This window comes from Triturus cristatus, chromosome 3_1 (assembly GCF_964204655.1).
Source record: "Triturus cristatus chromosome 3_1, aTriCri1.1, whole genome shotgun sequence".
Lineage (NCBI taxonomy): Eukaryota > Metazoa > Chordata > Amphibia > Caudata > Salamandridae > Triturus > Triturus cristatus.
The window spans coordinates 994,485,239-994,503,345 of record NC_140583.1 but is presented as its reverse complement, the minus strand read 5'-3'; the positions used below and the strand labels follow the sequence as shown (position 1 = coordinate 994,503,345).

The following is an 18,107-nucleotide window of genomic DNA, read 5'->3' as shown; positions in this document are numbered from 1 at the left end:
CCTTCTCCCCTTGTATTTATACCGACTATTCGATTACGTAGTGGTATTATTTGAGGAGATTGTATCCCAGTTAGTATGTCTCGTACACATCCAATGTAATTGGCCTATATACTTTGTCCCTTTTATAGTTTTATTGTATGATTGCTGTATGTTTTATATTTGATGTCTGCTATATGGTTGTGTAAACAAACCGAATAAAGCATTTTGAACTGATCTAATTAACTCTATTAGGTGCAGTTATTGGGAGCTATTCAAAAAGGCATTTTAGATTAGGGAAAGTAGTAATCCTCTGGTGCTCATGTATTCTTGCATGCCCTTGTGAGGAGGCTCAAAACATCTAAACTGGAATCAAATGGAAATAGGGAATAAGATATCACAAAAAGATGTGATAGTCATTGAAAGTATGCCTAATTCAGGGCAAACCCTATTTTGCATTTAATGACTAAATGTCTCTTTTTGAGCTCCACTGATACATAGAGGACATGCCAGTTATATTGGATGCGGGAGCCTCAACCACTTTTTGTGCAATGCTCCATCCTAGGCTACCTCATCCCACCCTGGTAAGATGTTACTAACATTGTGGATTCTACCTCAATGCAATGGAGTGCTTGATATTATAGATACTATATAACCAGGAGACCCAGGTGAGTTAAAGTAAATAAAAACCCAAGTATATCCTTTTATTAGTGGGTACTCCAGGGACGTTACAACTGAGATAGGTGGAGGGTGGATGCCCTTTTGGCTGACATGCTTCTGCCCTCTCTAGTGCCAATACCAGTCCGGGGCATTCATCAGGCAAAAATAATTCCCATCTCTTATTCTGAATGCTTCTTTATGCCTGAATTAGGTAGCCTGTCAATGACCATTGAATATTTTGTGATATCTGATTTTCATGGAATTGATTAATGCTCAGGGAATATCCACATACATTTAGAAATAGAAGGGTCTGTGCGCCTCTTTTCACTTTAAAAATAAGTTGAACGTTTCGGGTCCGATTCACAAAGGCATGTAAGATAATGTAAACAATTCTCCTGTTGTGCAACTTCCTGAACTCATAAATGGCCCTGAAGTGTTGTCTGTTCTCTTGTGTCACATACTTCAGCGTTATGGCATACATATTAAGGTACAGATTAGGGTAATAGCAAGGGCGGATCTCAAGTTATTATGAACTTGTGATGAGGCCGACTTTGAAGCTGCCACATCATTTCGGTTCCAGAAGCTGCAGCTCAGCTGGAGGCAGCCAGAGAACATTCCGAACTCTATAATGAAAGTTTGTCCAGCTTAAGTTGGGTGTGTGTGTTTTTGGGATGGAGGGAAGGGGACAGAGTCACCGAGGGACAGATATGCACGGTACTCATACGTGACAGTAAGCACTGCTCATGTCTTTACCCTATAGGACATTCACCGCAAGCGCATGGAGAAAGACCTGAACGAGCTGCAGACACTGATCGAGGCGCACTTTGTAAACCGCAAGAAGGAAGAGGAGGAACTGATTGAGCTCACAGATAGGATTGTAAGAAATAACGTTTCCTTAAATAAGTACTTTTATAAATAAATTGCACCCTGTTCCTGCTTTCAGATGCGATCACAAACAGAGCAGCATTAGTAGTGGCAGCAGAGGCTGGGGGAGTGGGGCAGGAGGGTTTTTGAATTCATCATTTTTTTTTACAAACCTTACCTGATCCTGCCGGCCACCTCGTGCTTCTCAGTTCTCCTGCTGCTTCTGGTAGTCCCTGGGACAGACTCCCCATCCCATCCCATCCAGATGCTACTCTCATACTATGAGATAAGCACCCATATTGGCCTGAGCAGGCTGGTTTGACGCTCCACTCAGACACAGGGAGTCTGTGACCTTTCTCCACCTGGCTATAAAATACAGCTGGATGGGGAAACCTAAATGTGCATGTCTGTTTGGACAGACATGAGCACCAAGAAGTGCCCATAGCCCTTCATGCCTTCTCCCTCCTTAGCCCGGCCCTACCCCTCCACACATACGCGTGGCTGAGAAAGCATTTAAAAAACAGAATTATAGTAAAATATCATTTTATTCTTTAGCTGCTGGCTCTGAGCCAGTGGGGTGACGCTCCTCCACCATTGCAGAGGAGCCACCGCTGATTTGCTTCCCCAGATGTACGGTGGGGAATAGCAGGCTACAGGCGCAGTAGTACTGTGCGTCCAACAGGGCTAGCAGTAAGGTAATGTTGCCATTCTGCAGACCGTGGGCGGTGATTACTGCGCCTGCTTAACCTCTTCAGTGCCCCCCCCCTTTCCCCGCCCTGTGCCGGGCGTTGAATTAGCGGGCGGGGTTCATGATGAGATAGTCTCGTCATGGGCACAGCGCAACCGCGCTCCATGACGAGACTATCTCGTCATGGGCACTGAAGGGGTTAATACCATTCTGGGTTAGGTAGGTATTTACCTTGTGTAGTAAGTCCCACCTATTCAGAGTAATACAGGTTTGAATGAGGCATAAAATCTACTGCTGATGTTTTTCACACCAATTAGAGGTTGTTTTTCATCTTTGTAATATTTTGATCTGGAAATTTTCAACAGGCTTTACCTGAAGAAATGTGCCCTAGGAAAATGATGGGTTCAAATATTTGCCTCATTCAGAAATTAATGCAGGGGTCAGAATTTCAATTTGTGTCTGAGCTCTTGCTTGTGCAAACGTCAGAATGTACCTCAGTGCCAGGAATGATGGCCGTCGTGTTTGCCTTTGCTCAGGAACAGAGGAACGGCCTTTGCAAAATGTGTGTAGTGTGTCCACATGCAGGGGCGGCTTTAGGCATGTGCAAGCTGTGCACCTGCACAGGGCCGCCAAACCCCAGGGGTCGCCACGAGGAATCGGATACAATACATATTCGTGGTGGCCCCTGGCAGGGATTTGGCGGCCTCCGGCTTCCACTAACTTCCTGAGCTCCGCCCCGCCCGGACCCCCTCTTCCGGGGCCCCCTACCTATGCTCCCTGCACAGGGCCACCATGAGCCTAGAGCCGCCCCTGCCACATGGCCCGTTAGGGAATCCAATAGCTGAGTAGAAGAAGCAGATCTGCCTTCATTCTATCATCTCAATTCAAATAACTGATTAATCTATCCACCACTCAAATTACTTTCATATTTTCAATATACAAATCCTTTATGGATTCCGAAGTATCGGGCTACTCGCCAAAAAAGAGCTTCAACACCCCATCAAGGGTAGCAAACCTTTTTCCCTCTTCTATGCCTCCACTATCCTTCACAATCCAAATAACTGACTAACATATACCCCACTCAAATTACTTTCATATTTTCACTACAAAAATTAATCGCTAATCTTTTATGCGTTCCGGAGTAGCGTGCTACTCGCTGAAAAACCGCTCTAACGGCTCGTAGTAAGCACTATATAAATGCTATTACAATACAATACAATAAGGAATCACTGAAGGTTTTTTCAGCCTGGGGGCAGAGGGAAACTACACTATTGTAGCAATGCCAGCAAAATGAGCCCGGAATCCGATGGCTATACTATACTGAGCTCCAGCAGGGAGTCTAAAGGAGACAATAGCACAGGTAGATACTACTGATCATATCGTTCAAAACCGATCTATTTGCTAGTGCCTGATTTCGCTGTGGGAGGTGTGACAGTCGTGCAGTGATGACAGGTAAACATAGTACGGAGGATGGTGACACCAGCTTTCTAGAGAGCGCATGCAATCTACTATTTGGTCACAGGAGGTCCCTATTGTGCTATGGATGCAAGAAAGCAACAGATTAACTGCAAGTTAGAACGGGAACCTTGCTCCTCCGAACCATACCTACATTGGGGCATGTCATCAAGGCGGCGCTATGAAATTATCGCTGCTTTTGCGTCCATTTTCGCCCGAAAAGCGGCAATAATTTCATCGCCTTATCAGCAAAGACATGCTATCGCGTGTTTTGCTGACTTAGCGCCCGTCACAACAACGCCCAGCTTTGCATCACTAATGAGATGCAAAGTGGGCGTTCCTTCCCAAAATAACTGGAGAAATGTCGCTAACCGACATTTCTCCAATTATCAATGAGCACGCTAACAAGCATAGCGATAATAAATGTATCGCTAACCATGGTTATCGCTACTTTCCTTATGCCTGCTTTTAATTTGACTTAGCCATGATATCCAATGGAAGGTGGATATCATGGCTGAGTCTGCCCTGCCCTATCAACGAGCTATCGCCAAATGTTGTGAGATTATCGCTGGATTTCCAGCGATAATCGCACATTTGGCAGCTTGGGCCTGGAATTTTATAGCTTTAGAGATAAGCGTTGCTGACAGCACGCTATCTCAGCGATAAAATTCAGCGTTAGCCGGCGATAATTATCCTAGCGCTATGTGCGCTTAGCGATAATTATCGCCGGTTGTTGCTGATATGCTCCATTGTTCTGATGGCTGGATTGCCATCCAAAGTAAATTTGTATTGCTTTAGGGATATTAATATCAAAAGGATGGTCTTCCGGCACAGAGCTGGACAAGAGGATATAGTTGCTACTGATGACAGAGGATGCAATAGGAAGAAAGGAGAAAGGTCGAATCCATTGGTAAAGCCAGTCCTTTCTGGGTTAAATTCTGAAATTATGTTTGATTTCATGTAAATGAGAATCTCTCTTTGATGTGGTTACTGCAACTGGTTTGTTCTTAGAGACTGCAATCACTAAGAGCGAGATTTAATATTTGGCAGACAACCCTTCCTCTGCCAGGGCGACGGAATAAATTACTCTGCCTCCATGACAGAGGTGCTGGTCACTAAATTTTGAAATGTCCGATGGCCTAGCAGACACGTCAAACATTGACAAGAACCGACGTCATGCCGGTTTCTGCCAATGAATTGTAAATTTGATGGACAGCTCTGGCAAATTTAAAATTATTTTTTTTATCTTCAGAAAGAAACGAGATTTTCTTTTTGAAAATGAAAGAAACAATGCCCCCCTCACCTTCGGAGTTTCTTCCCGATGGCGAGGGGGCACTGAGCACTTTTAGGTGTAACTTACTGACAGATTTGAAAAATGTCTCTATGTCCGCTCATCTAAATTAAGCGGGCGTACATGCAACCAAACCCATGACGGCCCTTACTCTGTCGGGCTGTTTTAGGAGTTTGACCATGGTGGAGTCTCCACCATCATCAAACTATGGTCTGCTCGCATTTAAATATGTTGGTGGGGAGGGTACTCAATCTCCTTGGTGATTGAGTACCCTCTCTGCCAATATATAAATCAAGCCCTAAGTTAATCAATCAATCAGGGTTTGTAAATCGCTGTTACTCACCCTTGAGGGTCTCTAGGCACTGTGGGGTGATGGGGGTCGCAGCAGATCAGACTAAGTGCTGAGTTCATCCGAAGAGCCAGGTCTTGAGGTCCTTCCTGAATTACGTCAGTGAGGGTGATTTCCTGAGGTGGATGGGCAGAGTGTTCCATGTCTTGGAGGCGAGGTAGGAGAAGGGCATTCGTCCAGTTCTGGTCTGACTGATTCATGCAACGCTGGGTGGAGCGGAGGTGTCTGTTGGGTATGTGGAATGTGAGGCGGTTATTCATGTATGTGGGTCCGGGTTGGGAAGGGCCTTATATGCATGGATGAGTACTTTGAAGGTTACTCTTCTGTCGACTGGGAGCCAGTGGAGTTTGCAGGGGTGTTGAGTGATGTGGCTGAGATGGGGGATGTTGTGGATTAGGCATTCTGGAGTCTTCTGAGGATTATCTGGGTGAAGCCGGCATAGAGTTCATTGCCGTAGTCAAGTCTGCTGCTGATGTGGGCATAGGTGACTGTCTTTCTGGATTCAGTGGGGATCCATCTGAAGGTCTTTCGGAGCAAGCAGAGTGTGTTGAAGCAGGCCAAGGAGACGGTGTTTATCTGGTGGTCCATTGTGAGCAAGGAGTCCACTACGACGCCGAGGTTTTGTGCATGTTTCGTGGGGGTAGGGGTACTTCCTGGAGCAGAGGGCCACCAGCAGTTATTCCAAATGGACGGGGAGGCTCCCAAGATGAGGACTTCTGTCTTGCCTAAGTTGAGCTTCAGGCAGCTGTCCTTCATCTAGCGGCGACAACTTTCACTCCTTCATGGAAGTTGTTCCTGGCGACTGTGGGTTCTTGGTGAGGGAGAGGATCACCTGGGTGTTCGGAACCCAGATTGGGAGATGTACAGGACGTGGTTGGTTTCAATAAAGTCGGCGAGCTGGGCTTTGATGTTTTTTTTTATGATTTTGGCTGGGAAGGGGAGCAGGTAGATGAGCCTGAAGTTCTTGAGGTCTGTCGGGTCCACGGAGAGTTTCTTTAGAAGGGGGTTGAACTCGGCGTGTTTCCAGTCATCGAGGAAGGCGGCTGTCTTGAGGGAGCAGTTGATGGTTTGACATAGCTCAGGTGCAATGGCGGAGGTTGCTTCTGTAGAAGATGCGGTGTTGGCAGGGGTCTGAAGGTGCTCCGGAGTGGATGCTTTTCATGGTCATTATTGTGTCATCCGTGGTGAGTGGGGACCAGCTCTGCGGAGTCAGTCGGGGGTGGTTGGCATTGGTTGTGGTGGTTGCTGGCACGGTGGGGTGGTCCTGGTCGGCGAAGTTGTCATAGATAGTCTTGATCTTGTGGTAGCCTAAGGTGCCAAGACAGTTTTAGAGGTCTTGGGAGGACTCGCTGTTGGGTTTGGCAAACTCCTTGATGATGCTGAAGAGTTCTTTGCTATTGTGTGTGTTGTTGGTGATTCTGTCTTGGAGGGCCTTCTTCCTTGTGGTTTTGATGAGGTTGTGGTGTGCTGTGGTGACTGCTTTGAAGATGGCGTGGGCTTCTAGCATTTTGCTGTTCCTCCTTGTCTTCTTGAGCCGTCTACAGGTGCATCTGGACTCTTGAAGCGCTGGGGTGAACCAGCTTGCTTTCTTGACATGTTGTTTGCTAGTGGCTTTCTTGAGGGGGGCTTTGGTGCAGTGAGGGTCGGTAGTTCGGGTGAGGGAGCCGGGGTACAGAGGTGGGTGAAGGCAGGAGAGTGGGCCATGGGTGTTGGTCGGCGTTGAAAGCTGGCAGTTGTTGCGTACGGGGTTGAGATCATGGAGGATGCTGGCATCGTAGCGGTGGTAGGTCTGATGACCAAGGTCCCTGGCACTGGGCGCTTTAAGGTCGCGGATGGGCACAGGTGGGCTTGCTTTTGGTGCACCTTTGGTATGCCTTCCGCGCGCGACCGCCATTAGGTAGTGTGAGGGGGAGGGATGGTCAGCTGGGAGGTGGGAAGCAGGGCGCAGGGAAAACGGCACGCTGGAGGGAGGAGGGCGGAGAGGTGAAGGGGGTAAGCAGTGGCAGGAAAACGGGAAAGTGTAGGACAAGAAAAAGAGGCAAAAAATTTAGAAAAAGGCAAGAAGAGAAAAATGGCACAAAGAGTAGGAGAAAATAAAAAGAGAAAGAAAAGACAGAAGCAGCAGAGGGACAGAGGGCAGAACAGCAGAAAAGCAGAATGCTATCCCACTGGACCACCAGGGATGAGGCGCAGGCAGGAGCCTGCAGCTGGAGGAGGGCCTCGAACACCCGAACCAGAAGGGCCAGAGTGCACTCAGGGGGCAGCTATTTAGTGTTAGAGCTGCATGGGGGAGAGCAGTGGCACTGACCAGGTCCAAGTCACTACAGAGTATATCGTGCAAGATTACACACTTACCACTGACCACTGTGTGTTGTGAAAAAGGCCTCTTTATTAGGAGAGGTCTACAACTTAATTAACATATGGTGCAGGTAGAAAAAAAACAATCCTCACTAATACATAGTGAAACAACGTAACTAACCCCCCTCCATTAAAGTTCCCTCCCAATATGCCAAATGTATCCTCAAGAACTCTTGCACACCCCCTTTCCTCTGTTTCGCATCAGGCGGATGGGAGGAACAACAGTATTTATCACACAAAAAACCCCTGCAAACACCTCGGTACTGCCCAATGGATCAAGGGCCAGCAAAAAAGGCTGGCCCTTTATCCCACACCTAATATATGCTAGCTAACAACCTCGGCCTCCGTGGCCTAATAGACCTATCCTAACATGGGGTCAGCAAAGTCCACTTGCCCAAATCACCCCAGAGGAAGGGGGCAATGAGCCTACTGGCCTAGACTCCCCCCGGGTCTCTCATTGTACAAGAATACACATTTATCATAGACCAGTCATAGACTAGTGGGTGTTGTGAGAAATGCCACTTTATTAGGATAGCTCTGCAGTAAATCAACACCATTAACAAATAATATGCACAACAACAACAAAAAACGAATGCATAGTAAACAACCTAACCCCCTCCCTTAAAATTCCCTCCCAATATACCAAATTCACTCCAAGAACTCCCACACTCCTTCCTTTCCTCTTCATTTCACGTTTCATGCCCAAACTTGCTATATGCACTTCACCCAAGCATGCCCCATACTCTTCTATTTCTTAAGCTGAACATGCTGCAACGGTCCCCCAAAGTTGTTCCTCCTGCTCTGTGCCCCATCCGCTCTGAGGGGTGGATATACCTGCTAATGACTTACCAAGCCCCACTACGACCGCCACTTAGGAAACCCTGCTAAGGAGTTTCCTTGCTCCCCCTCCCCATCTTTCCTCACACCAGAAAACATCAAACAACGACCTCTGCAACCATAAAATCATTGAGACCAAACTTTTCTCCCCATAACTTGGCCAGAAACTCCCACAAGTCCATCACATAATAAGCATTATCAGACACTAATAAAGTATACCATCAGCACGAAATAAATTAGCATCCTCTTCCATGATGTGATCGTGAGTTAAAACCTTTTTACGACTTTCCTAGCAAAAAGCTTTGTCCACTATAGTGTGTTTTAGTGCACCGTGCCAATGTTTTTTGGGTACAAATGCAGTCCCCGCCACACACATGCCTGCCCAAATCTGACAAATTAATGTCAAGTCCTCCTTCATAGCTTTCAACAGTGTCAACCCCAACAGCTGGACCAGATCATCTTCACACAAAAGGACAATTAAAAGATCAGGACATCCCCTCCCGGCAAACAGCTCAGCCAGAAAGAGCAATGACCACCCCTATCGTATTCCGCTCTTACCCCAGCAACTGATTTCATGCCTATTACTCGTCAGTCCTAAGGAGCATGGTTTTCTGCAAATTTAGTTGCCCATCAAACTAGGGAATGTCTAACTATCCAAGTCACATTTTGTCAACAGCCAGGCCTCTCACACAATATGCAAAAAAATAGAACAATGTTAGGAAAGCATTGCAAACCCTATTAACTTATATCTCAATCCTCAACCTTATGTACCATTCAACACATCTCAAGCGTCATCTTTCAATCTGCCTAATATTCACATACTGCAAGCCCAAACCTCCTGCTGCTTCTGAAGCAGCCCCAATCTTGACCAAATGAATTCCAACCAAATCTATTAGCATCCACGCCCAAATAAACCAGAGCCATCCTAAGAATGCCTAACAAATGATCTGCTGTAACTGACTGAACATTTGCATGACAAAAAGCTGATCCCTTCTTCCAAGGGCAACCGTCCTAGCACCTGTGCCAAACCTCAACATTTCAAATATCCTCTACAATACATTTCTGAAGCATGATTCGCAGCTCTCTACCCTTCTGATCTGTTTTTGATCAACCCAACCATATCAAAAGACCACTCTCCATCACCACCTTATGAAACTGGAATCCATGCCTACCCCTAAAACCCAAAAGTTCAGAAAATGAAAAGGCACAAATAAACATCCAAACCATGCTCAACCGAAACACCCGGACTTCAAAATCATCATAGAAACAAACTACTAAAGCTTTCATTAGCCTAATCAGCAAGGAGAAGGAAACTGGCTCCCTCGGAAACTCCCTGCGCCCCCGAAACTTGGACCACCCCAACAGGACTCTCCTCACTAAGTCCCCCTCAGCAGGGTAATAACCCCAAACATGTTTACCATAAAAAGACAGACTGGCCAATTTACTAGAAATGGTCACTACTGATAAACCTTTATCAATTAACAGCAACACAAAATTCATAACATCCTCCTGATGATTCACAACACTGTTCTCACCCCCCCATCTCGATCTGGCACCACTCAAGAAACTCCGTCCATGCTTGTAAATAGGACCTTCTAGTAATACTGGATACTGAATGCTCCACTAAACTCACACCCCTCATTTCCCCGGTGCCTAGATGCCCAGGGGCAACTCTGTCTTCATGTCTTCTACTCCAGGGGCCAAGTGCCAGAACCCCTGCTACAGCAAACGAGATAAAGCATCAGCAGTATCATGGATTGCGTCCGGGACATTTCGTGCATTAAACATGATGTTTTGTTGTAAACAAAAACAGAATATATCTCCTCAGCAGTCTGAGAACCCGCATATCACTGGTCTTCTGTTTGTTGACCAACTGAACCTCTGTTATGTTATCAACATTAAACAAAACCTGTTTATTAGCCAACTTCTTGACCCACTCCTCCAATTCTCCCAGCAATGGAAAAAAACTCTAGGAGAGCAATGCTCCTGCTCTGTGTAATCCAATGCCCTGGTTATTTCTCTGCACACCACCTTCCTTCCCAGAACAGGCCGAGACCTGAAGCTCCTACTGCATCTGAAAATATATGAATATGCCAAGATGTCTTTAAATCAACAATACAAACAAATGGAGAGCTGAAACTTTTCTGACACTGACCCCCAGTCACAGATCTGGGTTGAATCCATCATCATTCTTTAGCTCACTTCGCCATCCCAGTTCAACCCAGATCTGGGACTGGGGGTGAGTGTCTGAAACGTTTTAGTGCTCCATCCATCATCTACTTGTGTTTGCGTTGTTCGCCCTATGTTGGCAGGGTATGCCCAGACGTGGGTCCCTTGCTCACTTTGCCACTAGATTCGAGCTAGCCTGGCTGAGAGGGGCGTTACCCCGAAACCAGTCCCTGGATGCTTGTTTCCGGTCTAGGGAAGATCTGGCTTGGCAGTTCGGGCTGGACTGTTCCCATGAGAAACAGGGTCAAGACTGATTTGCATATGGCTGGGTCTGAATTGGGGTGGCAAAGTGAGCTAAAGTACGATGATGGATTCAATCCAAAGTTTCAGTGCTCTGCCCATCATCTCATTGTGTTTGCTTTAAAGTAACAATAAACATGTCAATTCCATGAAAGCAATCTAAGAAATGTCCCTATACTCTGAAATCCACCCTTAAGACCAATGTGACCCTCACTTTGTGGTGCGGTAGCACTGCTCCTGACACGATAACCCAATCCTCCTACAAAAAGTTCTGACTGATCTCACACCCTAAATGCAAAATTAAGGTGACCCAATATGCACTGCACTTTCTGCAATTCCAATTTACAAGCCTCACTCACCTCTTTTAGTAAAGCAATGATCTGTTTCACCTTATATGCTGGACATCTACCCTCCATCCTTTGTGTATTCAGTTCAATGCCAAAGAATAGCAAGCACTTGCTAGGCCCCGCAGTGTTTTCTGGAGCTAGGGGCACCCCAAACCTATTTGCAACATCCTGAAAGATATGCAACATTCTTGCAAATTAATCTGACCCACTCTTTCCCACAAACAGAAACCACGCCCTGGCTGCAATGTGTGAGGCGGCAACTGAGCTGCACTCCCTCCAACTGACTTCGGGCCACATCAGGCTGCAGACTTCGCCCTCTTTGCGCCACAACACAGAGGCTGAGCCGCACTCACGGCAGAAAGCCCTCCCTACACACCTTTTCCCCAGTGGCGTAACGAAATTTGAGGGGGGGCCTCTGCAAAGTACATGGAGGGCCCCCCCTCTGAACTCACTCAGAAGGCTCAGGCCGGGGTACTGTGCTGAGGGCCCCCCTAGAGCTGTGGGGTCTTGCAGCGCTGCCTAACAAACAAGAGTGGCGACAGTGCCACACCCTCAACCACCTGCCTACGCAGACGAGCCATGCCCACCCAAGCCTGCTCCAATACCCTTGGCACAACTGTCTCGACCAGGCATACATAAAGTGCACAAAGCATCCCTGAGTGCTGAAATTGGCTCCATTACTGATAAAAAAATAAAAAAAACATTATTTATCCCACAGAAATCCCCTGTATCCAGCTGCTCTGTACTGTCCAATGGATCAAGAGTCAGCTAGAGAGGCTTGCCCTGGACCCCACACCTACTACATGATAGCCTACAACCGGCCTTGCCTGACACGGGCTCAGTGGCCCATTCCTCGTTCTTAAATCCCCCGGGGAGGGGAGGCTGGCATAGGCTCCCCCCTGGTTCCCCATACACCGAGGTATTGTTCGAGCATGCCTCCTGCCCCATTGATCCCTGTGCAGAGTATTAGCGGTCTGCAGCGGGAATACATTTTATGAACCAGCTATTCTTGCAGCTTGATAACAGCACAGCCATTGCAGGAACACTTTCATAACTGAGCTCCTGTGTGTGAATGTTTTACCGTTATAGATTTTCACATTCAACAAGACTTTCTTACATTTCCATGTCTTCTTTTAAACCCTTTTTCCAAAAGTTAATTTCAATATTGTATTTATTTTTCAAGAAGTTGCATACCCACCAATGAGTAGGGCAGTGATTTTGAGTTCCAATGACCCCTTCCTTTACAAAAGTGTGGTGAGCAAATCTGGGCAGCGGGTCCCTCCTGGAAGCTGGCCTGGTGCCCTCGACCTGCTTTGACAGAACTCTCTTGTGTCTTGATTCCTGCAGGAGAAGCGGCGATCCGAGCGGGCCGAGCAGCTGAGGATCCGCACCGAGAAGGAGAAGGAGCGGCAGGCGCGGCTCGCGGTGAGCGACTGGCGTCCAACCACAAACTGTGGCTCTCTCCTTGAGAGTGTGGGCTGCCAGGACCATGGGTGGTCTCTTTCCTTCACACCAGTGGGAGGGCTCACTCAGTCCTTCAGGGTGTCACCCCACCACCAAACACAGATGAGTCTGAAAGTCGCAACTTTGCATTGTATGATCCGGAGTAGTACTCTGGCATCAGTAAATCACGTAGCTTCCTCGTCAGGGGTAGTAAATACTATATAAATACAATTACAATACCGTCCAATATAGACAGTGAGTGGGTGCCCTCTGGAGACAGAGTTCGGTCTGCAATAGCAAGGGCCGTCTAGATGAATACTGCACTTTTCCTTTTTAGGTCTCGCCTGACCCAGCGCATGCGCTGGTCTGGCGAGACTTTTTGAGAGGGCTCCAAAAAGTGCTACCAGGCCAGCCTAGAGCTACAGTGCATGTGCGCGGGCGCGCGCGCTGCGCTTTACCGTGATTACTGTCACTTTTGCGGCCGCTTTGATGTTTGATCGTGATCCCGATCACTTTTACTTTCGCGACCGCTTGGCATAGCCAATAGGTCTCGCTTTTGGGACCTTATAAGTATTGTTGCATGGCTAAACACTTATAAGGTCCCAAAGGCGAGACCTATTGGCTATGCCAATGCTTGTTATGATTCTTATCAGAACCCTCACTAATGATCACACCGCAGTGAGCTTGGGGTTTCACACCTGCTGCTAATTTCACAAACTTCTTAACATGCCCATCTAAGAATCCATGTGTGATGCTCTCCTGTCAACAGGAAGAAAAAGCAAGAAAAGAGGAAGAAGAGAACCGAAAGCGAGCAGAGGACGATGCCAAGAAGATGAAGGCCTTCTCGAACATCTCTTTACATTTTGGTGGATACTTACAAAAGGTATGTCCTCACTTTGCGCCCCCATTTTCTTGACTAAGAGACCTTGCACATTTAGCACTTCCTGGGTGTAATATACTCACGCTTGCATGAACCAGCAGCTTGGATGAAGCTGCCCAGTAGGTCAGCCAGTGCTTGCTTCTGTGGTGAGGGTTGGGATTTTTAATGCAGACATTAGGACATGGACTAACAATGAGAGGACCAGTCGGTAGGTTAAGGCAGTGTATTTTCCTGGTATAGCAAGAAGCTAGGGAAGATGGAATGATCTTTGGGTGACGGGGTGTACCAGCACATTTCCATATCTTTGACAATGACTCATCAAAAACCTCAAACACTGACACATAAACAAATGCCCCTTAGACATAACAACATATGTAAACCTAATAATCAAGGGATTAAACAACCCCGATTAGCTTTCAAAAAAATAAAAAATAAATCAGAAGAGAGCATATAAATATAACCCAATTAATGTATTTTATATAACCAAAATAATTTGCATGTCTAGATATCGCTGCAACCTTATGTGCATCCAAAAAGGGTCCTATTAAGCCCCCCACACATCCCTTCCACAAAACACAAATACAAGACAAATAACACAACTTCATTTCATTATCGTCCATTCTTTCGGCATTCAGACGGCTATTTTAGACTGTGCAGAAATCATCGTAGTGTTACGCTTTTGTGCTAAAAGAAAATGGAAACCATTCTCTTCACATATGGGTGACTTGGCAGTGTCTTGTTAATGATACAGTTACCTGGATGTGATGCCGATAGAAGGCGGTCAAACAGTTCTACTTCTCGAAAAATGTGATCTGTAACGTCAATGGGTCTTCTGAAGGGAATTTATGTGTTATCATTTCTGGTTACCCCAGCACCTTGGGACATTAGTTAGCGGGTACACCCTATTTTGTACCTTCAAAACCTCATCATGAAAAAAGTTGCAAATATTTTATTGATGTGCCTTACCACAGTGCAGTAGTTAGTGGAAGAGACAGTCATTAACAGAGTTTTAATAATCTGTACTCTCTCTACTGATTTATCCATTTTAAACTGTGTTGATGGCACCACAACTTCAGCCAGAAAATACATTTGCGTGGCCAAGACACATGGAGGCAAAAAATAACAAAAGTATGACAGCTTGACAGACTTACAGATTCTCTCTCTCTCTCTCTCTCTCTCTCTCTCTTCTCCCCCCCCCCCCCCCTCCTCCGGTTTTTGCTGCCTTGCACTTTTTGCTGGCATTAGGACTCTGCACACTTTACAACTGTTAACCAGTGCTAAAGTGCTTTGCTCGAGTCTTAAAACAAGATGAATTGGCTTATTTATAACCAGTTAGTATATTTGATTTACCTGTAAGTCCCTAGTAAGTGGCACTACCTGTGCTCAGGGCCTATAACTTAAATTCTACTATTGGGCCTGCAGCGCTAATTGTGCCATCCACCTAAGTTGCACTTTAAACCTGTCTCAGGCCTCCCATTGCAGCCTGTGTATGTGCAGTTTTAAACTACCATTTAGGCTGGGAAAAATAAATCTTTTGCCAGGTACAAACCTTTCTTTTTAAATACATACAAGCAACCACTAATATAGGCCCTGGACAGCCCCAAGGGCAGGGTGCAGTGTATTTGAAAAGTTGAACATGTACCTTTAAGTTTTACATGACCTGGTAATGAAAATAAACTCTTGAATTCGTTTTACACTACTGCAAGGCTTACCTCTCCTATAGGATAACATTGGAATTATTTTATTTCATTTTATAAGTGTTATTTATGAATGGGAACAGGGAACTCCTTCATGTTTGGTGTCTCTAGAATCACAAGGTAAAATTCTAACTTACGGTGAGGTCAGATTTTAAATTACTATTCTGAAAATGCTACTTTTAGAAAGTAGGTATTTTCTTGCCTTAGCCATTTAGTTCCTGCAGCCTGTCGTAGGTCACATGACAGGGTGTAGATGACAGTTGGGCTTTGTGTATTCTTCCTAAACAGCCACACACAGTAGGAAGCTTAGGTGTGACTGGATGGGCCATCACTGGCAGGATGGGAGGGAGGAGTGCACCCAGCCCCACTTACATTTGAATTGGCCTGGCTCCACAAAAAGGACTGCATACCCCCTGTAGTTAGTCTGGAGGTAAGACCAAGAAGGCAGGACACCTGTGCATGTCAAAGGCATGCCTCTAGAAGCTTTTGCCCACTTCAAAGGCACAACTGGATGTATATCTACTGAACCTCAGACACTGCCACTTCAGTACACTTCTGGACTCTTGGATACTCTGCCAGGAAGAAGGACAGCTCTGCTGCTGAAAGGACTGCCACTGTGCTGGAGTCCTGTTGTGAAGGAACTGCTGCCCTGCTTTACTGACCTGCTGCCCTCTTGCCTGGGTGAGACGGCCTGGACCTGCATCTCTTGAAACCAGAAACCAGAGTGACTCCAAGGGCTAGTTGGCTGACCTTCTGATCTGAAGCGTCAGGGTCATAACAGGCTTCCAACAACCTTGTTCCTGCACCTAAACTCTGACATCCATGAACCCACCCTGTCAAGTGGTGCCAGCTCAAGTCCTGGACCCTTGGGAGTGGGCCTAAGGTGCTCTGCCAGCCTCTGTGGGTCCAGCGGAGCCGACGCATCTCTTCTGCTGTGGGGCGCATCCCTGAGCAGAATTGATGGATCTCTACTGCTGCATGGATTGGACCCGTCGCAAAGACCCACATTGCCTCTACAGCCCGCATCGCCTTTGGAACCACTTCTGCGTGACTCATCCTCGGTGCAGGTCCTCGCATCCCTCATCAACAGCAGTCTCCACAATGAGGCCAGACTGTGCATTGCAGCCTCACAGCTCTTAGGAACCGACGGCTTGTTCGACTGCATGCCACATCTTCAACGCTGTGCCTTGCATCACAAGCCCTGTTGACGGGATCCTCGACGACAATACAGGCCCTCACGTCGCAGCCTCGACACATCTCGAAACCGACTCATTGCTTCAGCTGCACAACGCATCTTCAACACGGATCTGCGCACCTTCCTGCAAATCAGGATTTAAGGTACTTTGTTCAGCGGGCCTAACTTGGTCCCTGTAGCCAGACCATCTTCCATCATGGTTGACCTAAACTTATGACTTTGTCGCAGTCCGGTGCATCAAGATATCCACAGTTCACTCTTTGTTCTTTTTAGCACTATTTTCACAAAAATCTTTCAAATTGCATATCTCTAGCTCTCCTGATTGGATTTTTGTAATTTTGGTCTTGTTATATTTATTTAGGAAAGTACCATTTGTCCAAATTGGTGTCAGATCATTTTTGTGTGGTGTTTTCACTTTATTACTGTTTGAAGTGTTGCACAACAATTTTTCTTATACATTGGGGCATATGTGCAAGCCCCTATCGCCACCACAACGTCACTTTTAACGATGTTGTGGTGGCGATAGGGGCTGCACCTTATGTACAAGGCAGTGTTAAGCCACTTAACGTGGCTTAACACTGCCTTGTACATAAGGCCTCCTTTCACGCTATGGTTAACGTGAAAGGGGTGGGCATTGGGTGTCGCGGTGGGCGTTCCACTGCAACACCCATTCATTTTGACGCTGCCCCCTATGTACAAGTGTGGCATACATAGGAGGCAGCGCCAAATTTAAGATCAGGTAAATCCTGGTCTTATGTTGGCAAAAACGAGGAGAAATGCATTATTTCTCCTCGTTTTTGCTTTTTCCATGTGTGCTGCCTTGTGCAGCACACATGGAAAAAGGAAAATGACATGGTTTGTTTATGTACAGGAAGGTGTCCCTTCCTGTACATAAACAAAGCTTTTTAAAAAAAATCCATTGTGCCACTTTCATGTGTGCTGCATGAAGCAGCACACATGAAAGTGACTGAATGGCATTTTAGGATTGTTTTTGCGCAGGAAGGGACACCTTCCTACACATAAACAATCCTCCCCTGTATGCAGACACCCTTGCACTATGGTGCAAGGGTGCCTGAATTGGCACTCAAAGACAAATTTAAATGTCCAATTTTCTCTAACATGGGTTGGACCCTGTAGAGAGGAGTAGAGTAGTTGGGATTGGTTTCTCTTAGACCACCATATCACATGTCACCTGGAATGAAATAACCAAGCATTGTCTCTTCCAGAGCGGCAGAGGTGGGGGTGGGAAGAAGCAGACTGAACGTGAGAAGAAGAAGAAGATCCTTGCTGAACGCCGGACGTCCCTTGACGTGGAGAGCCTAAGAGAAGACCAACTGAAGTAAGATGAGCTTTAAGTATCTCTTCCAGCTTTAAGGGCACCAGTAGGAGACAGTGCATCTGTGGGTCATTTTAAGTGCTGCATTGCTCATGCAGGCCTAGCAAGTGGTGCACAAACAATAGAGAGTCACACTCTAGTTCCATGCAGGCCAAAGACTTGTGCTCCTTTATTTATACCCTCTGACCCTCCTGTGAGGGTTGCATGCATCCATTCGGATCACGGCTCACCCAGCAGGTGCCGGGTAGCTCATTTCATCTCC

General features: G+C 46.6%; 1 protein-coding gene across 3 annotated transcripts in view; it reads left to right on the top strand.

Moving 5' to 3' along the window:
* Positions 1 to 18,107, top strand: part of LOC146861373 (troponin T, cardiac muscle-like) — a 195,709-nt gene that overhangs the window by 140,262 nt on the left and 37,340 nt on the right. For all 3 annotated transcript variants that reach the window (XM_085645676.1, XM_085645675.1, XM_085645674.1), the window contains 4 exons: positions 1,397 to 1,513; positions 12,642 to 12,719; positions 13,507 to 13,620; positions 17,736 to 17,848. In XM_085645676.1, coding sequence (XP_085501802.1) covers positions 1,397 to 1,513; positions 12,642 to 12,719; positions 13,507 to 13,620; positions 17,736 to 17,848 — 422 coding nt within the window. The remainder of the gene's footprint in view (positions 1 to 1,396; positions 1,514 to 12,641; positions 12,720 to 13,506; positions 13,621 to 17,735; positions 17,849 to 18,107) is intronic.